This window comes from Hyperoodon ampullatus (genome assembly GCF_949752795.1).
Source record: "Hyperoodon ampullatus genome assembly, chromosome: 2".
Lineage (NCBI taxonomy): Eukaryota > Metazoa > Chordata > Mammalia > Artiodactyla > Ziphiidae > Hyperoodon > Hyperoodon ampullatus.
This window is the reverse complement of record NC_136915.1, coordinates 25,684,708-25,705,030: the sequence shown is the minus strand read 5'-3', so window position 1 is coordinate 25,705,030 and position 20,323 is coordinate 25,684,708. Positions and strand designations below refer to the sequence as shown.

Sequence of the window (20,323 nt, the reverse complement as noted above, 5' to 3'; positions counted from 1 at the left end):
TAGGTACTGTTATCATCATCCTCATTTTACAGATGGAGACATTAAAGCACAGAGAGGTTAAGTGACTTGCTGATGGTCACACAGCTAGTAAGCGTTAAAGGTCAAATTCAAACCCAGACAAGTCTGGCTTCTGGGCGACACTTTTTTTTTTTTTTTTTTTTTTTTTTTTTTGCGTTATGTGGGCCTCTCACTGTTGTGGCCTCTCCCGTTGCGGAGCACAGGCTCCAGACGCTCAGGCTCAGTGGCCATGGCTCACGGGCCCAGCCGCTCCGCGGCACGTGGGATCCTCCCAGACCGGGGCACGAACCCGTGTCCCCTGCATTGGCAGGCGGACTCTCAACCACTGCGCCACCAGGGAAGCCCTGGGCGACACTTTTAACCACTACACTGTATAGCTTCTCTGGGAAGAAGCAGCAAGAATCTGGCCTTGGGATGAAACCAAGGACTTAATAATTATCCTAGTAATGACAGATGTGGGTAGAGTACTTCACAGTTTAAAAAGCGTATTATAGTATAGCAGTTGCTTTCACGGTTGTGGTCTTATTTCATCCTCCAGTTTCTCTGGGAAGAAGATAGGACATTATCCTCTTTTTGTCAGTGAGAAATTAAGATCCCAAGAGGGAAAGTGACTTGTCCAATTAATGATAATTTACTGAGCACTTACTATATGCAAAGTCCTTTACTCATATTACCTCATTGAATTCTCACAACCCCAGGAAGTGGGTATTAGTAATAGTAGTATTCCCATTTTGCAGGTAAGGAAACTGAGGCTCCAAGAAATGACTTTCCCACGTCCCGCAGCTTGTAAGTGAGAGCTGGGACTCCATCCCAGGTCTGCCTGACTCCAGAGCCTGGGCTGATAACTCCTGGGCTCTGTTCTCAGTCCCATTCTGGACAGATGTTAACTCCCGATTGTTTTTGTCAACCTTCTGGTCTTTGCCACCTGCCTCCATCCTCATAGCCACTCTTGAAATTCTCCACACCTCCTTAATGAATTCTCCCTGCCTAAGTGCCTGCTCCATTAAGGTGCTTTCTGCCATGAGTTTTTGACTTAATTATGTGGTGTCATTCATTATACTTAATGGGGAGATCTGGTTAATCACCTTTATATTTATCCAAATGTCCATTTGTCTGCAGCTGGCGTCTCCTGGGAGAGCCTGGTTTTTGGTGGGTTTTCTCCATCTGGGTTGTCTTCCCCTCCACCCTGTCTGAAGTGCTTCTCTCTGGAGGGCGCCCTCCTCCCAGCGCTTCACTGCCCGCTCTGGAGCCTGTTGGAGGATTGGCACTGGGGATGTGCCAACAGTTTGGACACGGGGACAGGGGCAGAGGTAGAGAGGGCATCTCCAAGAAGGTGGGATTTCTAGGAGAGTGGAACCACGAGCATGGAGAGGGATTCTGGGTCCTGCCCTCAGCCGTCCAAGGACGGCCTCTGCATCTCCACCTGATCGCCCACCTCCAGCCTCCTCCCCAGTCAGAGAGCCCCGTGGTTGAAGCATCCAGCTTCCATGTCCCTCTCCTCAAACCATCCCTGGCTCCTGGGGCCAGCGGGATAAAGCTCTAAGTCTGAGGCCCAGCCGCAGGTGTTCCCACCCTGCCACCCCTCATTTCATCCATCCAGAGCTGTCCCCAAGCCCATAAGTGGTCCATACCCTTCCACATCTGGGGTGACCAGCTTGTCCCAGTTTGCCTGGGACTTTGGGGTTTATCCGCTCAAGTGCTGCACCTCAAGAAACTCCACAGCCCCAGGCCAACCAGAACGGTTGGTCACCCAGCCCACACCTCAGGGGTTTTGCCCATGCTCATTCATCCCCTAGTAATTTCTTCTTTATTTTGTTTTCTTATAAAAGTATTACTCATCAATGTAACAACCTTACAGAAATATCTCTAGTTGACTCTCAAAAACCCCTTCCAATTCCACTCTCCAGAGTTAACAGTTTGATGATTCTTTTGTTTCTTTTACACAAAAATAAGATCACACATCTCAAGTGGCCCTGCAGCCTTTTCACACCACGTGGGTTGGCCCTCTTTCCACACCACTGTAATGGCTGTATTGGTTTCATCACAGGGAGATGCCATAATTTACTGTGTGTCCTTCTGATGGACATCCAGAGTGTTTGCAGTGTTGTTGGTTTTTTTTTTTTATAGTCAGTTCAAGGCCAAATTTAAATATCACCTCCTCTGTAAACCCTTCTTTGGCCCTCCAGGTAGTCTCAGGTTTCTTTCTTATTACTATCATTATTTTAATAATAACAGTTAACATTTATGGAGGGCTTACTATGTCAGGCACTTGACATACATTATCTCATTTAATTTTCATGACTCCAAGAAGTGTGGCTTGTTATCCCCATTTTACAGATGGAGACACTGAGGCTCATTTGGAAGATAAACCCAAGCAGTGTGACTTCAGAGCGTGCCCTAAACTGCCTCACATGGTTTTCCAAAGGGTGCACTGGAGTGGGTGGTGCTGGGGGCCAGGGCGAGGCCAGATGCCCTCTGTTCCCCTGCTTCTCAGCTGTGCACCAACCAGGTCAAAGCCCAGAGGTGTTGATGAAAGGCCAAAGCTGGTAGCCTGCAGCTTCTAATCCACTTCCAGCTAGGACCCAGAAATTAAGGTTGAGGGAGGGCCTGGTGGGAGGAGCCTCCTGGGGGAGAGCAGGTTCCTGCAGGCTTTTATGGGCCTGTAAGAAGGGCCTGCCCCACAGGCAGGAAGCAGAGCGCTCCAGGAGTGGAGATTGGGGGTTGGAGGAGTGGGGTGAGGCCTGGACTTGGGAATGAATCTAGAAGACCCCTTGATCTTTTTTTTTTTTTTTAATTTTATTTATTTATTTGGCTGCACCAGGTCTTAGTTGCGGCACGCAGGATCTTTTAGTTGCGGCATGCAGGATCTAGTTCCCTGACCAGGGATGGAACCCGGGCCCCCTGCATTGGGAGCTCGGAGTCTTAACCACCGGACCACCAGGGAAGTCCCGGTGTTGATCTTCTCAACAGCGCTGTGAAGTAGGCACCTTGTGCCCATTCTACAGAGCAGGAGACTGAGTCACAGAGCGTCACTGGCCTGAAGGCCCCTCTCTGCACTGCCCACACCACCTGCCAGTCTGGCGCCTGTGAGTTTGGACCAGATGGTTGATGAGGAGCTAGGCACCCCGTGAGATTAGAGGGACCCTTTGATTTTAGACTGACCTTGATATCACACTGGGCTGCTAGGCCCAGGAGTTATGCAAATTAATGTAGATGTATGCTAATTAGACCTCTGCCAGACCTGTTGTTCTAATGGAGCTGCCAGCTCAGAGGTATAGTGGGATAGGTCTGCCCAGAAGGGGCCTGAGGAGCCCTCCAGCTGTGGACGGGTCAGTAATCACTGGGATGAGGGGATGGGGTCGCCATGGAGACAGGCCAAGCCCCAGCCGCTGCCTCCTGTCAGGTTCAGGGCTGGCCAGACCAGCCCATTGAGACAGTCCTGGGCCTCTCTAACAGCTCAAGGCATGGTCTCCGAGGGCTAATTACGTGGAAGGTAGTGACCAGCTGCTCCCTGGCTCCCCCAGGCCCAGCTGAGGTAGGGGGCTGGGCCATAGTGGGAGGGTGTGAGGACAGACAGATGGCAGTCTGAGGACTTGGGGGCTGGGGAGCTGTCCGAGGAGGAGGGCGCAGCACTGAGGGGAGGAAGGTTACCCATGAGAGCAGAAGGTGCTATGGAGCAGGGCTGTAGGGGTGAGAGTAGCCTCGTCTCAGAGAACCACGTGGTGGGGAAGCAAGGGCTCTGCCCCAACAGACCGGTTGCAGAGTCAGCTCTCCGTGTGCCCGTGGGCGAGCCCCTTGACTTCCCTGAGCCTCAGTTTCCTCATATATCAGTAGGGGGAAGATTAAGAGATGTGACCCAGGAATTCCCTGGTGGTCCAGTGGTTAGGACTCTGCGCTTCCACTGCTGGGGGCCTGGGCCTGCAAGCCACTCAGCACGGGCCAAAAAAAAAAAGAGAAATGTGACCCGAGTGTGAGGGGTAGTATACAGTAGGTACTCAATAAATGACTCTACAATTCTAAGACCTTCTAAGACCCATTGGGAGAGGTTAGTTTAGTTTTGTTGTTGTTTGGCCACATCGCGCGGCTTGCAGGATCTTAGCCAGTTCAACCAGCGATTGAACCCAGGCCCTCAGCAGTGCAAGCACGGAGTCCTAACTACTGGACTGCCAGGGAATTCCCTAGGTTTCTAGTGGGAAAGAGCTTCCTCTCTTCTTGCCCCTCTCCCACGTCCCCTGCTCTCTGGCCTGGGGCAGGTGTTCTGATGTCTGCACTGAGGAGGCTATGGGCAGGACTGTCATCCCGTGAGGACAGGAACTGGGCCCTCTGTATTCACCACTGAGTTCTCAGCACTAAGCCTGCAAAAGATGCTCAAGAACTGTTGGTAGGGCTTCCCTGGTGGTGCAGTGGTTGAGGGTCTGCCTGCCGATGCGGGGGACGCGGGTTCGTGCCCCGGTCCGGGAAGATCCCACGTGCCATGGAGCGGCTGGGCCCGTGAGCCATGGCCACTGAGCCTGCGTGTCCGGAGCCTGTGCTCCGCGGCGGGAGAGGCCACGGCGCTGGGAGGCCCGCGTACCGCAAAAAAAAAAAAAAAAGAACTGTTGGTAGAATGAATGAATGAACAGGTGTGAAGTACTCAGAACAGTGCCTGGCACTAATAGGTTAATAAACATTAGCTGTTACTTCACTGCCCATGGGAGGCTGGGCTGGGTGGCTCATGAGAGGCCCTTTGATGCAGAGCAGGTTCTGCCCCCGCCTCCACTCTGTCCCTTCGTATGCCCGTGACTGTCTCTGGAGAGATGTCTGGTGAGTGGGAAGAGCAGTGGGTGTAGAGACAGGGCTCAGATCTTAGCTCTGCCACATCCTGTCTGAGTGACTTCAGGAGACTCAAGTGACCACGCTGAGCCTCCTCATATCAAGGTGGCCACACTCGGGCTGTGGGGAGAGGGCTGATGGCACCTGGAGGAGGGGTGATGGTGGATCTGTGTGTAGTCAGGGAGAGGCAGGGCTCTGATGACCCAGGCAGAACCTAGAGGCAGGCTGTACCAGGAACTGGCAGAACCACCTTCTGGTGAAGACGGGCCATTAGGCTCTCAGCAGAGGTCACAGGACCCCAAGGGCAGTCCCCCTGAAGGCAGGCGGGCTGCAGCAACACCAGGCCTAGATAGCGACTTGGAGCGGCAGAGGCCCCCATTGTACATATGAGAACACTGAGGCCCAGAGGAGTCTTGCCCTGGGTCCCAAAGCACATTCACATCATAGAAGGAGACCTCAGATCCTCTGAGCCACCCAAGTGCTCTTTCACACAGTCTAACAATGAGTCAACAACATCTTACAACATTTCTCTTTTTAAAAATTATAGCTTTGTTTTAAAACATCTTAGAAATACCAAAGTGTATGTATTTAAAAGTAAAAGTTTCCCCCTTCCTGCTCCCTAGAGAGAAGTTCTCATAACCATTTGTTGTGTGTTTCCCAGGCTCTTGATTCTGCATTTACAATCACACACATTTCATATGTCTTTTTTTTTTTTTTTTTTTGCTTTTGTTTTTTTGTTTTTTTGTTTTTTGTGGTACGCAGGCCTCTCACTGTCGTGGCCTCTCCCGTTGCAGAGCGCAGGCTCAGCGGCCATGGCTCACGGGCCCAGCCGCTCCGTGGCATGTGGGATCTTCCGGGACTGGGGCACGAACCCGTGTCCCCTGCATTGGCAGGCATACTCTCAACCACCGTGCCACCAGGGAGGCCCTGCTTTTGTTTTTTTTACATAAATGGAATCATATTGTTCTGCAGCTTGTTTTTTTTTTTTTTTCACTTAACAGTGATAGCCTTGGCCATTTTCCAGCAGGATCCAGGCAGGGACAGGGAGAGGCAGAAGGGCTGTGGGAGCCCTGGAAAAGAAAGAGAGAGAGAGAATGTGTGCGTGTGTTGGGGGTAGAAAGAACTCCCCACAGGTCAATGCACAGTGGGTGGGAAACCAGGCAGAGAAGCCCCCATCATCAGCTCCCAGAGGACTGTGGTATCTGTCTTTAGACTAGAGCTCTATGGAGCTGAAACCACGCCAGCTTGCTCATTGCTGTATACCCTGACCTGGCACATAGTAGGTGCTCAAGAAATATTTGTTCGCTGAATTGAGTCCCTTTTAGGCCCATCTTCCCTGACCTTGCCAGAGACTACCTGGTCTCCATGACTGTACTCCTTTTAATCTCTTGCTGGGTGTTTATTTCAACTCATACTCAAATGGCATGGACACCAGATGGACCCTGGAGATGGGGACAGAGCTCAGAGAAAGAGAGAAGACCCTCTCCTTAGACGAGTCACTGCCGCTCTCTGCTGTCAGTTTGCTCACCTCTCTAATGAGGGGGTTGGACCAACAGATCTCCAGGGGTCCTTCCAGTTCTGCCATCTGCAGCTTCAATCCCACTACCTCATTTCACGGATGAGGGGCTGAGTCGAGTTCAATTTTGTCAGCTGCCTCAGAAATCCATTGGGAAAAGGGGGGCTTGAGTTTGGGGATGCAGCAAAGGCTGCAGTCATATCCTGAGCACCAACTGTGTACCAAGTACCGGGATGAGAGCTTTACATGCACTGTCCAAATCCTCAGGACGTTTTCCCAGTGAGGAAACAGCTGGCTCAGAAAGGGGGAGTAACTTGCCTGAGGTCCCACAGTGAGTCAGGGACTGAGCTGGGAATGGAACTCAGGTGTGCCTGACCCCCAATGGCGGGTTCTTCCCACCTCAGCATCTCTGTGAACTAAAGTCAGTAGAGGAGACCAGGCGCGACCAAACTATTCTCCAGAAACTTCAGGAGCCCATTCCTCATCGTTCCCCAGACAGCCTGACTTCTGTATCTAAGTCCCCTGGTGATATGGCTGGAATTTTGGACAGGAAAGTAGTTGACTTGCAGAACTGGCTGGCAAGGGCTTGGACACAAGAGGCTTCTGATAGGTTTTGTGGCCCCAAGCCCAGCCCTCTGCCCGCCCTCTCCCCCAGCCGGCTTCCTGGGGGCCGGGGTGGGCCCATCTGCATTATTCATTTCTCACTCCCCACCCCCAACCCCCCACCTGGTGTTGGGCTCCTGGGGTTGGCGTCTAGACAGACAAGAGCATCCTACTGAGAGCAGAGGCAGCCCTGACTCGGGGCTGAAAGTTCCCATGGCAACTGCATCCCCCTCAGCTGGCAGCTACCCAATAAATAAATAATCAGGGATGGGGGTGGGGAGCTAAGGGCAGGGGGAGGGGCAGCAGGGGAGCCTCGTGGAAGCTTCACTCCGGAAAGAGGGGTGGGTTAGGCTTGAAGTAGACTGGGGGCTGGTATTGCAGGTGGCCAGGTGAGAGAAGGTAGAGGGAGGAAGGTGGCCAGATGTGAGAGAGATTCAGAAGAGCAGAGAGCCAGTTGATGACAGACTGGGAACGCAGGTGAGCAGCAGGAAGACCAGGGCCTACAGCTTACCTTTCTAGGTCATGCAGCTGGACACATCATGGGGCCCACATCACTGCAAATGGACCAGGTTTGGACGTATTAAGTTCATGATGAACCATCCAATGGGTACTTGGTTATAAAGGGGCTGGAGGCTGAAGGAACTGAAGCTGGGGGGGACACGCATTTGCTGGGACACGTGGAGTGTGAAGAGGGGCCGGGCTGTGGCCCTGAGGTGCTCTGATACTTAGGGGCCTGACTGCGCAGGAGGATGGGCTGCACCGGAATCAGGCCAAGGAGGTGGAGAATGCGTGCGCCAGGCACGGCTCTCGCCGCTGGAAATGCAGCAGTGAACATCCCCACTCTCGAGTTTGCCTTCTAATGCAGAAGACAGTGAATAAGGCGTGAATAGTATGTTAGGCAATGATAAGTGCCGTGGAGAAAATAAAGCAAGGGGGGAGGCAGGGAGCTCTGCAGCGGAATATAATTTTAAATAATGCTGACTCTCCTCACGACCAGATGAAGGAAGTACTATGAATCATACCCATTTTGTTGGTGAGAAAACTGAGGCACAGAGAGGTTAAGTGACTTGTCCAGAGTTGTAGAAAAACCAGCGGCAACAGGATTCCAACCCAGCTCTGCTCCTAACCCCTGGACCAAATTGTAGCAAGTGGGTGGAGGGGTGAGTAGCAGGGAGGGCGTGGAGACCTTTAAACAGTTTTGGATGTGGGAGCATTGGGCTAGATAAGGCATTAGTTGGAGGGGGAAAAGGGGACTTTCTATTTTTTTTTTTTTTTTTTTCAGTAGAAGAGGCTTAAGCATGTTTAGGAGCCAGTAGGAAGGATTCTGGGCAGGGAAGAGGTTGGGTTTACAAGAGAAGAGATCGTGGATGATGTGGGCTCCCGAGGAGGTAGAAGATGGGGTTCAGAATGCAGGAGGAGGCATTGGCCTTTAGTGCGGGGAGGGGGTGGGGGGAGACCAGGTCTTTACCGGCGTGAGGGCGAAGGGGACCCAGGAGGGTTGAGGACAGCAAGAAGATCTGAAGTATTAGGAGGAGTGAGTTCCTCAGGGAAGCCTAGTTGGGTTGTGGGACAGCATCGGGGAGCTTCTTGGAGTCAATGATTCCAGATCTCCAGTGGCCCCAGTCTGCCCCGTGGAGTGACTTTCTCTGGAAGTGCTTGGCTGCTTTGTGAGAACTGAGAAAACTATTAATTGGGTTTATCCAGGTGTGGGCTTTTCCTCACAGACGTGATGAAAAGGCAGAGGAGTATGACAGTTTGGGTTACAGGCAAAGCTGATGGTGAAGTGAAGGGTCATGTGATCCCAGTAAGCTGATGGGCCCATCATCGTGAAGGGTGTTGGAAGAAGCTGGGGTGTCTGAGAGGGGCTCTCAAATTGGCGACTTTCGAGGCAGGGCAGTTATGGGTGATGACACATTCCAAGAAGTGGCCATGGACAAGGAAGAATGGAAGCAAAGGTCATGGGAGAGGACTTGAGAGGTTAGGGTGCTGGAGGGGGTGGCCCCCAGATGTCAGAGTTGACCAGGATGATGCAGAGGTCATGGGATCGTTTTCAAGGAAGGGACAAGACCTGGAGGCCAGTGGATGATGAGTCCAGCAGTGGATGAGGGTGGTATAGCCACTGGGTCGCACAGTTCTGCAGGCAGTTTGGAGACCCCAGAGGATACCAACCCCACCTTTGGGCCTGAGGAGCATGGGATGAGAGAAGAGAAACAGAGTCACTGAGAAGACTACAGGGAAAACAACGTCCTTGGGTGCAACGTTTAAGGGGTGGGGGGACCCCTTAGGGAAGGCGCCAAGGCCGTAGAGACACTTGCTGGTATGGAAGGAGTCATGAAAGGGGGCCGGGGGCCAGGGGAGGGCTGGGTCAGAGGAAGCGGCACAGAGCGTTGTGGAGATCAAGGGCAGAGAGGACCAATGGGCAGGAAAGTGGGACTTACTCTGTGGGCATTGACAGATCCGGACAGGGCTGTGAGGCTGGGGGGACTGGATCGCACCTGTCTTTCTGGGACTACAGTCAGGGGACTCATCCCGCTTATCTGGGGTCCTTGTGACCGGGGGATTGGCTGGCCCAGAGGCCATAGGGATCACCCCAGGCTCTCTGGGCTGCATTGATGGCAGAGTGATTCGACCAGATTTGTGCTTTAGAAAAAACATTCGGTAGGTTGGTAGGCAACCTCCTTCTGCCAGGAGATCAGGCAGGAGGCTACAGCAGTTGCCCACAGAAGCTTCTGTGCTGGCCCACTTAGGAGAGAGACCCAAGAAGCCAGCCTCACCTGACTTGTAGGCTGACCAGGAAAAAATATCCCTGAAGTCAGGGAAAAAATATCCCTGAATTATTATTTTTTAAATAATTAATTAATTAATTTGGCTGCGTTGGGTCTTTGTTGCTGTGTGTGGGCTTTCTCTAGTTGCGGCGAGCAGGAGCTACTCTTTGTTGCAGTGCGTGGGCTTCTCATTGTGGTGGTTTGTCTTGTTGGGGAGCACAGGCTCTAGGCGCGCAGGCTTCAGTAGTTGTGGCTCGTGGGCTCTAAAGCACAGGCTCAGTAGTTGTGGAGCACGGGCTTAGTTGCTCTGTGGCATGTGGAATCTTCCCGGACCAGGGCTCGAACCTGTGTCCCCTGCATTGGCCGGCAGATTCTTAACCACTGCACCACCAGGGAAGCCCCCCGAAGTCACTTTTTCCCCCTCAATGCACGTGTACTTGAACTTTTTGCAAAGGAGTAGGTTGCTATTGTCTCCACACAAGTCCTCCCATCAAAGTAAAAAAGACACTCTAGGCACTTCCCTGATGGTCCAGTGGTTAAGACTCTGCACTTCCAGTGCAAGGGGCACAGGTTTGATCCCTGGTTGGGGAAGTAAGATCCCACATGCAGAGCAGTACGGCCAAAAGGAAGAAGAAAAAAAGAGACACTCCAAGGCCAGTTATGATTTACAACCACTGCAGCCCTGAGATTATTGTTTCTAAGCCATTGCAACCAGATGGGGAAGATATTCCTCCTATTTTTTGTTCTTATCTTTATTTGTTAATTACCTGCATGTCACTGCTGCAGAAGCAGGAGTTCTGGAATATTTGACTTGGTTTTTGAATAAAAGATAACAACTTTAGAATTGGGGTTATTTATAAGACACTGAATCTCAATTAAACTATTTATTTATTTACATCAATTTCTGCACTCACCATTGGAGGGAGAGGCATCGTTCAGGCCTGGGTTATCCCGCTGATCACAGTGGTTTTTTTTTTTTTCCGGTACGCGGGCCTCTCACTGTTGTGGCCTCTCCCGTTGCGGAGCACGGGCTCCGGACGCGCAGGCTCAGCGGCCATGGCTCACGGGCCCAGCTGCTCCGCGGCATGTGGGATCTTCCCGGACTGGGGCATGAACCCGCGTCCCCTGCATCGGCAGGCGGACTCCCAACCACCGCGCCACCAGGGAAGCCCTCACAGTGGTTTTTAACTGTCCAATTTTCCATCCGTCTTCCCTCCTAGGCTCTGAGTTCCCAAAGGGCAGGGACTGCAACGTATTCATTTCAGCATCCCAGCGCCAGCACAGGGCCTGACACAGACTAAACGTTCTGTGAATAAATAAATGATGTACCCTGGATGGATGAGGGCATGTCAGATGTCAGATGGAGGAGTAAATGGATGTGGATGGTGTTTTGATGAATGAGTGGGCAGTTGTTGGATGGGAGGTTGGAGGGAGGCTGGGAGTATGGCTCAGAGTGACAAGAACAGCCAGTGTTCCATATTCAGTGGAAAGAGAGATCCCTTTGGGCCAGTCGGGAGGTCTTCCTAGGAACGGAGAAAATTGTGCTATGTTTTGAAAACCAAGGAGGACTTGGATATAAGGAAAGGGAAATGACGGTGGATCCTCAACTGTTATTTCAGCTGCTTGGGGGCAGGAACTGGCTGGGAATAAAGGATTGAGCCAGATCCTAGCAGCCTTCAAAGCCCAACTAAGAAGCTTTGACTGTTAGGTCCCCTACTAATTAACCACCATATATTAAGTCTAATTATTAGTTTATGTGATGTCTCCATATCCTCACAACAACTTCTCAGGGGAGGGATTATCTTCCCCATTTATAGTTAAAGAAATAGGCTCAGAGAGGGAAAGTAATTTGCCCTAAGTCACACAGCAGAACTGCAGTTTGAACTTGAGTTTTAGTGACTCCAGTGCTGCTCACTCTATCAATGAGGTCCCTGAGAACACAGGGATTTTGAGCTAGGGCCAGAGTGGGGGTAAGGGTGATGTCAGGTTTAGGTAGTTGTATCCAGGCAGGGTGTCTCCCCAACTACACTATGAGCCTGGGCAACTCTGTCTCACCCTCCTTGCCAGGACCCTGTGCCAGCTGAGTCGAGAGTATCCAGCTGGACCCCAAACCACCAGGACCCCCTAAGGCCTAGCAGAGTCAGGGTAGAAAGGAGAAGAGAAGTGGGGCAGGAGCTTTTGGGAGGGGAAGCAGCCTGGGGAGTTTCTCCCCCAAGGTTGGCAGGCCGCTGGATTCAAAACCAGAAGGGCCCTTAGAGGTCATTTAGTCTGGCAGCCTCTATGTAAGAGGATCTCAAGACCCACAGAGAAGGTAGCCTGCCCAAGTAAGCCAGGAATCAGTGTCAGACTCTCAACCAGAAACCACATGTCTTAACTCCCGAGCCAGTGCCAACTGGGAAAGGTGGTGTGTTGGTGCCAAGGTGGGACAGGAGGCAGACAAAGGCAGAATGGCTGTCTGGCTCTGCCACCTACCTGCTGTGTGACCTTGGGCAAGTCACTTCCCCTCTCTGAGCCTCATGGTTTCTTTCTTCTGAGTTAATGATCTCAGCAGTGCCTTTCTGCCAAGAAGTATCCAGTGAGAGATGAACTTGGAAGGCTCTTTACAATCTACAGAGCTCTGGGAGGGGAGTCACCAGCAAGAGGCAGGCTGGTGCCAGGTGGGTGGGTGCCAGAGTTGGGCCTGCAGCTTCCTGGGTTTCTGCCCAAGCTTTGCCATCTGTGTGGTACCATTAGCTCCATCTCCTCTTGCCTCCCTGCCAGGAAAAAGGCTTCTGGGATCTTCTTACTTTATCAGGATCTTCTTTCTTCCTCCCTAGGCAGACCCTCTTCTCTCTCCTTCTATGTAGTCAGGACTCTTGGGTGCAAGTAACAGAATCAGAAGTACAAGGAGGGAGAATTTGATTAGGCATGGCTAGATCCTCAGACCTAAAACGATGTCTCCGAGACACTCCCCTTGCTTGTTCACTCTTCCTCCCTCACTCTCTTTCCTTTAGCTTTGGCTTCCTCCTCAAGCAAGCTGTCCCCCAAGTGGTGGCAAAGACAGCCACCAACAGTTCTCAGCTGACACTACGCCCATCCAGGTATCTTGGCAGGTGGCATCTCTGTCCTGATGCCCCAGCAAGTATCCAGGATAACTCTCAGAGTGCAGGCTGAGTGCCCATCCCTGGACAGATCACTGTGTGTTGCCTATTTGCTTAGAATTGGGTCAGTAGCCCACTGCAGAAATTAGAAGTGGGGAGACTTCCCTGGTGGCGCAGTGGTTAGGAATCCGCCTGCCAATGCAGGGGACACGGGTTCAAGCCCTGGTCCGGGAAGATCCCACATGCCGCAGAGCAACCAAGCCCATGCGCCACAACTACCAAGCCTGCGCTCTAGAGCCCATGAGCCACAACAACTGAGCCCGCATGCCACAACTACTGAAGCTCACGTGCCTAGAGCCCGTGCTCTGCAACAAGCGAAACCACTGCAATGAGAAGCCCGTGCACCGGAACGAAGAGTAGCCCCCACTTGCCGCAACTAGAGAAAGCCAGCACGCAGGATCGAAGACCCAACACAGCCAAAAATAAATAAATAAAATAAACTTATTTTTTAAAAAAAAGAAGAAAAAAAGAAATTAGAAGTGGGCTCAGCCCCACCCAAGCCACATGGACTGGGGGTCTGGGACGCAGTTTCCAAAAGAAAGAGATAAGTTCTGTCAACAGAAGAAGGAATATGGGACAGTCAATAACAACTGGTATCCTTGGTACCTTTGTTCCTAAATGTATCAGCTGAAAGGTTGAACCAGGGGCTTCTGGAAAGGGAGTGTTGACTGAGTCCTGTATCAGTTACCTTTTGCTGTGTAACAAATCCCTCCAAAATGTAGTGGTTTAAAACAGCCATTTTAGGGAATTCCCTGGTGGTCCAGTGGTTAGGACTCAGCACTTTCACTGCCATGGGCCTGGGTTCGATCCCTGGTCAGGGAACTAAGATCTTGAAAGCCGCGTGGCACAGCCAAAAATTGAAGAAAAATAATAATAAAAAATAAAACAACCATTTTATTTAGCTCACGATTCTGTGGGCCAGCTGGGAGAATTTTTGGTCTGGCGACCTGTCTTTGGTCAGTTGGTGGGTTGGCTAGCATCTGAATGATCTAGGATGGCCTCACTCCTGTGTGTTGATGGTTGACTGGCTATTAGCTGGGGTGCCTTGGTTCTTTTCCCTGTGGACTCTCTTCCTCCAGCAGGTCGGCTTGAGCTCTTTCACAAGGTGTTCTCTGTGTTACAAGTGTAACAAGTGGGCAAGCTCCAATGCACCGGCGTTTTTCAAGCCTTCACTTGCTTCCTCTTTGCTAAAGTCCCCTTAGACAAAGCAAGTCACATGACCAAGCACAAAATTAGTGTGCGAGGGCACTGCTAAAGAGCATGGAAATAGGAAGAGAAAGAATTTTAGGCCAATTGTGCAACCTACTACAGCTCCCTCAGGGACAGGGAGTGAAAAAAAATCTTTTCTCTGTAGCCCATGGATCCCATGGACCAGGGCAACCTCCAGATAGGGGTCCTTGGAAGAACGTGACTGAGCCCCCGGGCTTCCCTGGGGTCTCCAAGGCCCTGGCTCAGCCCTAGGCCAGAGCTAGGGGGAGGCAGTCTGGATCCTGACTACACGGGCAGAGACCCGCCCCCCAGGGAAAGTATAGGTGCCAATGGTGAGGCTTCTTGGCAGGGAGGAAGGCGTTCTGAACCCTGGCTCCCATTTCCCTTTAGCCCACCCGAAAGTGATGCACAGGGCTCTGTCCCGCTCATCCTCACAGACCTGTCCTCACCTCCCAGCATCCCTTTGGTACTGCAGGGCTGGGATGGCTCTGAGACTTGTGTATAATCAGGTCATGGTTCCTCATCACCATGGTAACTGGTGTCACCTGCTCCACAGGGTTGAAAAGGAGTACCTGTCCTCCTTTTTTTAGGTGGTGACTGTGGCCTCAGCCTGCTCTTTCCCACAGGTGGCTGCGTTGGAGCGGCAGATCTTTGACTTCCTGGGCTACCAGTGGGCTCCTATCCTAGCCAACTTCCTGCACATCATGGCAGTTATCCTGGGCATCTTTGGTACCGTGCAGTACCGCTCCCGGTACCTCATTCTGGTATGGCTCACTTGGCCTCTGCACAAGCCAACCCCCTCTTCTCATCCCCATCTGTTCCCACCTCGTCCTCCAGCCAAAGCTGCCCTCCACCCTGGGCACCTAGACCCCAGCCTCTGTCTTGGCTCCAGCCCAGCTGGTGATGTGGATGTTCAAATCCCAATGCTTCTTTGCTCAGTGGAGACAAAATTAGTATTTTTCCTAAAGAATTTTCTACAGAAAATTCCAAATATTAACAAGGTATATCATTTAGTGAGTGCCTACCATATGCCAGGCACGTGTTAAGAGTTTCACCTGCTTTACTTATCTTTACGACAGCCCTGCGAAGTATATCTTATCTCCATTTTCCAGATGAGGAAATGAGGCTCAGAAAGGTGACAAGGCTTCCTAAAGTCACACAGCTAATAAGTGGCAGGGTTAGAGCATCCTGTCCAGAGCGAAGGCTCCTGCCGCATCACCACGCTGCCCAGTAAGCCCGTGCGAGGGATGGGCTTTGTCTTGTTTGGTTTCTCAAGTTGCTTCAGGAAGGCTTGGCTTCTGTCCCTTGATGTTCATCAAAAATGCGGTCTAGTGTGGCTAGTGTGGCCTTGAGGCCAGTGCCTCCTGTGCCCTGATCCCAGGAGTGCATTATGTCCCTGGCTCCCTCCTCCTACTTCCTCTTTCCAAACTCTGGTCCTTGATTATCAAACTCCTGTTTTCAACTAGTCTCATCCTTGTCCCTTGCTCTTCCTCAGTGACTCATTTATACACCTCTCTTGAGGGAAAAGGCTTTACTACAGAAATGCTTGACACCCAAAGTAACAATGCCATGTAATGTTATGCGCCCCCCCCACCCAGAGCCCACTCGCGCTCATTCTAGGGCTTCTCCACACCTCCCACAGGCTCAGTTCCAGAAGCCAGGTGAACAGGGCCCTTCCAAAGCTCTCCCTCACCTGAGATAAGAAGACCCTTCTCTCCAGTTCTCAGGAAAGCCCCCAGCACCACTGTAAATGGCACTGTCTGCCAGACGGCTGCCACTGGCTTAGGCACAGGATTTGGGTGGAAATACCCAGCTCCTCTCTAGTTCTTTGCCATGGGTAGGATGTCACCCGGTGTCTGTGGTTCTCTGCAGAGTGGATAGGATTAGCTACCGGAGGACTTAGGTTTGCATGCCAGCCCTACCTCTTCCTAGCTGTGTGATCTTGGAAAATGTAAACCTCTCTGAGCCTTAACTTAGTTACCTTTAAAGAGAAAGACAGCGCCTTCCCTGCAGGGCTCTGATAAGGACTGGATGGATGGAAAATGATCTGTAAACTATATTGCTCTCTGAGTGAGGCATTGTCATAGTTTCCCCTGCAAAGGTCTCCTCAGTCCATTGACCCGCCCCGTCCCCACTCCTCCAGGCCCCACCCTGATCCCACCTCTGCTTTCCCCAGTATGCAGCCTGGCTGGTGCTTTGGGTTGGCTGGAATGCGTTTATCATCTGCTTCTACTTGGAGGTTGGACAGCTGTCCCAGGTAAGCCTCAGGCCTGGCAGTACCAGAGGGCAGAGCCTGACCTTTCCCCTCCCCTGCCCCAAGGGCTCCTGTGGGGTGGGTCTCAGGGGCATCATCTCTTGAAGAGACTGCCCTTTTACACATTCGAGTCACCTGTGCTCCCCATCCCCCATCCCTACGTTTTCATTTCTGGCATCCTCCGTACTTCTTATAAACAAATGATGGGGAATTCCCTCGCAGTCCAGAGGGTGGCTTACCCTCTCTGAGCTTCAGTTTCCTCATCTAGTAAGTATAGTTAATAGAAACCCCAATTTCATATGGTTGCTGAGGGGATGAAAGGAGATCGAACATCTCAGTGCTTGGCACCAAGTCAGCATGCGGTGAATATTTGTTAATGGACTGACTGAGTGAATGGACTGAGGAAAACATAGATGCACACGTGGGTAAGAACTTCTGATGTAGGCCAGCCTTCTCCATTTCAAAAGGGGAGACCAAGGTCTAAAGAGGAGAGGTTTGCCCAGGGTCACACACAGGGAGCAGTGGAGAGGCTGAATGGGCTGTGAAGGGGCCTGTATTGAGGATTTCACCAACAGCTGGATAATTGGACCCGGTCCCCATTAATGTCCCTTCCAGCCCTGAAATTCTGAGACTCCTGTGGGTTTGAACCAGCCCCTTCCATCTCTGATAGAGGAGTGAGGCCTGCATGGTCATCAAGCGCCACCTACTGGCCAAATGTAGAATTGCAGATACAGACTTCCTCCATACCTTTCACAAATCAAGCCAGAAAAGGAAGCTGTTACAACAACCCAGGTGTGAAGCAGACCTTATATAAAGTCTTCTGGAGGGAATTCCCTGGCGGTCCAGTGGTTAGGACTTGGCACTTTCACTGCTGGCGCCTGGGTTCGATCCCTGGTCAGGGAACTAGGATCCCACAAGAAGTGCGGTGCTGCCAAAAAAAAAAAAAAAAAAAAAAGTCTCCTGGAGCCTGGGGAGGATTTCCTCCCCTCCCAACCCCCCACCGCCTCCGGCCCAAGCTCAGTATCCTAGGCCCCTCTGCCCCTAGGACCGGGACTTCATCATGACCTTCAACACATCCCTGCACCGCTCCTGGTGGATGGAGAACGGGCCAGGCTGCCTGGTGACACCTGTCCTGAACTCCCGCCTGGCCCTGGAGGACCACCATGTCATCTCGGTCACCGGCTGCCTGCTTGACTATCCCTACATTGAAGCACTCAGCAGTGCCCTGCAGATCTTCCTGGCTGTGAGTTCTCCTGTCCCCCTGCCTGTCCCAGCCCTGCCCTAGGCACTTTACACACACAGTTACATAATCCTGTTTCCTCTTAACAAGCCAGTAAGGTATTGCCCAGATCCAACTGGGGAAACTGAGGCTCAAAGAGGTAAAATAATTACTTGTCCAAAATCACACTCCCAGAACGGAGAATAGAACCAGGTATATTAAGTTTAAGGCGCAGTCATTTGACTTGGAGTTGTTATCGGTTTGCCTTCCTCTTAGCACACACGCCCCCCCCCCCCGCGGGGGTGGGCAGGGCCAGGCAGGGGGTGAAGGAAGAGCTTCCCTCTCCTCCCTCCCTCCCTCTCTGACGCGCTGTGTCCTCCCCCAGCTGTTCGGCTTCGTGTTCGCCTGCTACGTGAGCAAAGTATTCCTGGAGGAGGAGGACAGCTGTGAGTGCGGAGCCCCTAGGGACCTGGGGAAACCTGGCCGCGGGCCACCCCACGCAGTCAGCACCCTGGACAGGGGCCAGAGCAGGAGGGAGCCCTGGGTTATTTAAGGCAGCGGTCCCCAACCTTTTTGGCACCAGGGACCGGTTTCATGGAAGACAGTTTTTCCATGGATGGCGGGTCGGGGGGTGCTTTCGGGACGATTCAAGTGCATTGATTGATTATGGCCTCTGTGCAGTCAAACCTCTCTGCTAATGATAATCTGTATTTGCAGCCGCTCCCCATCACTAGCATCACGGCCTCAGCTCCCCCTCAGATCATCAGGCATTAGATTCTCATAAGAAGCGTGCAACCTAGATCCCTTGCGTGCGCAGTTCACAGTAGGGTTATTGCTCCTATGAGAATCTAATGCCACCGCTGATCTGACAGGAGGCGGAGCTCAGGCGGTAATGTGAGCAATGGGGAGCGGATGTAAATACAGATGAAGCTTCGCTCGCTTGCCTGCCGCTCACTTGCCTGCCGCTCACCTGCTGTGCGGCCCAGTTCCTAAGGGCTGGGGGTTGGGGACCCCTGATTTAAGGGGCCCCTCTGGGGGCTGGGGAAGAAGAGGCAGCAGGGTGAGTGGGGATCTGCATAGCCAGCCCATTCTGGGCCTCAGCCCAGACGTCCAGGTGCCCAATCCAAGGCTCCAGCACTGCCCCCCTACCTGCCCCTCTTAGGCCCCTTCCTGTCGCTCTGAGGGGCTCCACAGCCCCACTCCTGTCAAGCACCGCCCATTCCCAGTTGGTCCCACTCCCACCCCCAACAGGTCTTGCCTCCCCGCAGCTTTCTCCCTTAAAGGGCCACCCTCCCCATCCCCCCCCCCAGCTCTCTATCCTCTTGGGCCTTGGCCCATCCATCAGGACACTGGAGCAAAGCCCAACCCCTAAGGCCGTGTACAGGGTCCGGCCTCAGATTCCTCCCTTTCAGGACCCAGCCTCCCATAACTTGCCCCCTTCACAGGCCCATCTCTAACCACGTGGCATCTGCCCTTCCGCAGTTGATTTCATCGGCGGTTTTGACTCCTATGGATACCAGGCGCCCCAGAAGACGTCGCATTTACAACTGCAGCCTCTGTACACGTGGGTCATGGCGCGGAGCAGGGTGGGGTGGAGGGACCCGGGCGCGGGCGTTAGTGTAGGAGAAAGAAGGGGAGGGAGGAGCGGAGAGGGCAGCCGGATCTCTCCGCCTCTCTACTTAGGGGTCCACTTCCCTAACCTGCCTTTGTTTCCTGCAGGGCGGGGTAGTAGCTTCTGCCCTACGACCACCCCTGCGGCTAGACTGACCGCCGCAGCCGCGAGCTCCGGCCAAGATGGCAGGCGTGCCCCCTGGCGGCTCGCTGACCGGACTGCAGCCTGGGTCGGCTTGATATGGGTCCGAAGCGGACTTGGACTTGGCGCTTAGCAGCCTGGACTTAAGGGGTGGGGCGGGGGTGGGGCGGGGGAGGGGGTTCGCGGGGTTTGTATTTTTTTATCTCCACCTTGGCGTGTGCTGGAGCCTCCCGCCCTTCTCCAGCCTCTTCCTTTCACCTTTCTTCACCCAGTATCCTGTCCCCTGTCCAGAGAGAAAGACAGGACAGACAGACTCACCCCCGTTTCACCACAGTCATTCACCAGCCCTGGGGAAAGTTACCCTGAACTAGAAGCAGGAGTTCTGGGTTCTAATCGCAGCTCCATCACTAACTCTCTATGTGACATCTGGCAAAGCCCTTGCCCTCTCTGGGCCTCAGTTTCCCACCTCAAATAATTAAAATAATCCCTTCGTAAATGGAGCTCTTTCTAGCCTTTTCATTTGACTCTCAATTCCCTGGGCTATACTGGGATTTTATATAATCCCCATTTTGCAGATATGGAAACTGAGGCCCAGAGGTGTAAAGCAATTTGCTTGAGGCCACACAGCTGGGCTTTTGGTGGCGGCAGGCCTTGAATATGATCTGTAGTTTCAGACTCCAAAACCCATTTCCAAGCCCCCTTCCAGCTTGGACACTCTAGAACCCATGTGATATACACCACACTCACATACCACCACCACCACTTGCTAACTCCTCTCTTGAAGCAATATATTCGTTCTCTTGTTGGGGACAGGATGGACGGATCCCAGAGCCCTGAATTCAGCCTGACCCACAGGGAAGCCTTCTTAGACTCGGCCTCTGTCCACCCTTGGCAAAGCTTTCAAGCTCTCTCTAGCAAAGGGGGGACACGACTCAGTCACCCCACCCCCTTCCACGTCCCTGAGCCTGCTGCACCCATTATCCCCCACCCCTTCAGCAACTCTGCCAACCCCTGGTGGCAGATGGATGCCAACT

General features: G+C 52.6%; 1 protein-coding gene across 1 annotated transcript in view; it reads left to right on the top strand.

The window, feature by feature from the left end:
• The window catches only part of NKAIN1 (sodium/potassium transporting ATPase interacting 1), a gene marked incomplete at both ends in the record, with an annotated part of 42,141 nt that extends 22,780 nt beyond the window's left edge, over positions 1-19,361 (top strand). Inside the window, 6 exon segments of the mRNA XM_079720379.1 lie at positions 14,690-14,827; positions 16,240-16,320; positions 17,363-17,560; positions 17,922-17,982; positions 19,019-19,122; positions 19,299-19,361. Of these exon segments, the coding sequence (XP_079576505.1) occupies positions 14,690-14,827; positions 16,240-16,320; positions 17,363-17,560; positions 17,922-17,982; positions 19,019-19,122; positions 19,299-19,361 (645 nt within the window).
• Between the last annotated feature and the right edge of the window lie 962 nt (positions 19,362-20,323).